This window comes from Cebus imitator, unplaced genomic scaffold (genome assembly GCF_001604975.1).
Source record: "Cebus imitator isolate Cc_AM_T3 unplaced genomic scaffold, Cebus_imitator-1.0 Scaffold38, whole genome shotgun sequence".
Lineage (NCBI taxonomy): Eukaryota > Metazoa > Chordata > Mammalia > Primates > Cebidae > Cebus > Cebus imitator.
This window is the reverse complement of record NW_016107353.1, coordinates 348,906-351,595: the sequence shown is the minus strand read 5'-3', so window position 1 is coordinate 351,595 and position 2,690 is coordinate 348,906. Positions and strand designations below refer to the sequence as shown.

General features: G+C 37.5%; 1 protein-coding gene across 1 annotated transcript in view; it reads left to right on the top strand.

Moving 5' to 3' along the window:
* Nucleotides 1–2,690, top strand: part of KDM5B (lysine demethylase 5B) — an 87,318-nt gene that overhangs the window by 71,258 nt on the left and 13,370 nt on the right. The window contains exons 16-19 of the mRNA XM_037737436.1: nt 206–356; nt 508–622; nt 1,051–1,406; nt 1,967–2,105. Of these exons, the coding sequence (XP_037593364.1) occupies nt 206–356; nt 508–622; nt 1,051–1,406; nt 1,967–2,105 (761 nt within the window). The remainder of the gene's footprint in view (nt 1–205; nt 357–507; nt 623–1,050; nt 1,407–1,966; nt 2,106–2,690) is intronic.

The window sequence follows — 2,690 nt, the reverse complement described above, 5'->3', positions numbered from 1 at the left end:
AAAAAAAAAAAAAAAAAAATCTCCATGCTCAGCCACAACCCTGCAAAAATCAAATCAACAAATTTATTAATAATTTAAAACATTGCAAGAATTTGTAAGTTACATTTCTGGACCAGAACTGGCAAAAGCAGTCTTCTCTGAATTTCATACCAGTAGTAATGAATGTAATGATTACAGAAAAGATGACTTTTTTCTTCATTCCTAGGCCTTGTCAGCTTCAAGGCTTTAATTGAAGAATCTGAAATGAAGAAATTCCCAGACAATGATCTTTTGCGACACCTTCGCTTAGTCACACAGGATGCAGAGAAGTGTGCCTCTGTTGCACAGCAATTGCTTAATGGCAAAAGGCAAACTAGGTATGTGCTTCTGACTGCATGAGTTTGGATTCCTTGGCACCTATGTTTGGAAACCTGTTGTGACTCCTTCTGTCTTGAATTTCTGTGACCACCTGGTGTGGTGGGCATATATATGTTCTTATATGGCTTCCTTGGGCCTTTGTCTTTATAGATACCGATCTGGTGGAGGGAAATCCCAAACTCAGTTGACAGTAAATGAGCTCCGGCAGTTTGTAACACAGTTGTATGCTCTTCCATGTGTCCTCAGTCAAACACCGTTGCTAAAGGTAACCATAGAGGGATGTGTGGGAAAATACTTGGGTAATCCTGTATTTTGTAAATAAACTAGATTGACATTACTAAGTAATCTACTTTGATGATTAATATGTACATTTATCTGCAGATGCTTTGAATAACACATTGAGTGGTATGTGTATAGAAAGAGATTATAGTAGGCCCACAGAGGGGAAATAAAGTTGGAAATTTTTACTTTGAAAGTGACCTCAGCTAGTTCAAATTGGGATAAGCTCTCCGTTATAGTCACTTAGTGTTTGCTGTCAGTTGGCTTATGTATTGTCTTATTTACCTATATAATTACTAGAATTAAATGGGATGGTAAAAGATCTCATTGAATATGAATTTAAGATTCTAAATTTTAAAGAAGCCAATTACTGAAATTACTGTTTTGATGCAACAATCTGTATATTTTTTTTAGGATCTCTTGAATCGTGTAGAAGATTTTCAACAGCATAGTCAGAAACTACTCTCTGAGGAAATGCCTAGTGCTGCAGAGCTGCAGGACTTGCTAGATGTCAGCTTTGAATTTGATGTTGAACTTCCACAGCTTGCTGAGATGCGTATCCGTTTGGAACAGGCCCGTTGGCTGGAAGAGGTGCAGCAAGCTTGCCTTGACCCCAGCTCCCTTACTTTAGATGATATGAGACGTCTCATAGACCTAGGGGTAGGGCTGGCCCCATATTCAGCAGTGGAGAAGGCTATGGCCCGGCTGCAGGAACTGCTCACAGTGTCAGAGCACTGGGATGACAAAGCCAAGGGTCTCCTCAAGGCCAGGTAAAAAAGCAAACATTTCTCTTTCTTTGGGAAGGTTGGACAGTTATTTCCATCTTAAAAGCATAGAGCACAATGATTGGTATACAGCAAGTGCTCGGTAGCTGTAGTTACTATGCATGTGGAAGATATGTAGAAATAGCTGAGATCCTTGGAGCTGCTTTGGGACCTGAATAAAATAATGTTAATTTTTTTTTTTTAATTTACTGATTATAAAATGAATAATTCAATTGGACACACCTTTTCTAGAGTTGGTTTAATGAAATTTCCCTGGATCCTGTTAATATCCTATCTTTGGGAGAGGAAAATATTTACAAATAGGTGAAGCTTTTTAAACTGACAGCATATATGGTTCCAAGGAGTCTTAAAGAGAAATGTCTGAGAGTTAATAGGAACTGTTCTGTAAGAAAACAGTGCAGATAATTTTCAACAAAAACAGACAATGCCATTTGAAAAAATTTATTTGCCATACTGAATTTTCTTTGACATGCTATCTTTTTGGTAACCACAGAAAAATGAACCATCACATAAAATGCTTAGAAGTCTGTGTTTGCATTTTGTAGGCCACGGCATTCATTGAATAGCCTTGCTACAGCAGTAAAGGAGATTGAGGAGATCCCTGCATATCTGCCCAATGGTGCAGCTCTGAAAGACTCAGTGCAGAGAGCCAGAGACTGGCTTCAGGATGTAGAGGCCCTGCAGGTTGGTTTAAAAAAGTATATACGGAATGTGTAAGTGCATCTATAAAGAGCAATATTGGAAAGTTGTGAAGACTGTGTTGGATTTCAGTGCACAGATACAATATTTTAGGGGTTTACCGGAAGACTAATTATATTCATACTTATTTGAATGTATTTGCCAGCTATTATCCTGACCAGTTGTCTCAAATATTTAAAGCTTAGCTAATGTAACCAACATTTTCTGGGATCTGGGGAGTCTTTCATAACAAACTTGAGTACTTGACTGCAGATTGAGGCCAAAGAGTTAACAATGAAAGTAGTGAAAGAGTTGTTTTCTGCTTTTTGATGAGTATTATTACCTCTTATTGGCTTGTCCACAACTTTGGAGTTCAAACAATCAGTAATAGCGGATTCATTGAATCTAGTTATATGATTAAATGCCCAAACTAAACCCCAAGGCCCAGAATTTTCATGAAGTCGTGACTTATATGTACCCTCCCAACCTTACAAAAGAAATAAAACCTACCCCGTTCCAAAATAATTATCCAAAGTATCCAAAGTCATTTCCACCAAGTATTTATGGTCTTTTTTTTTTTTTTTTTTTTTT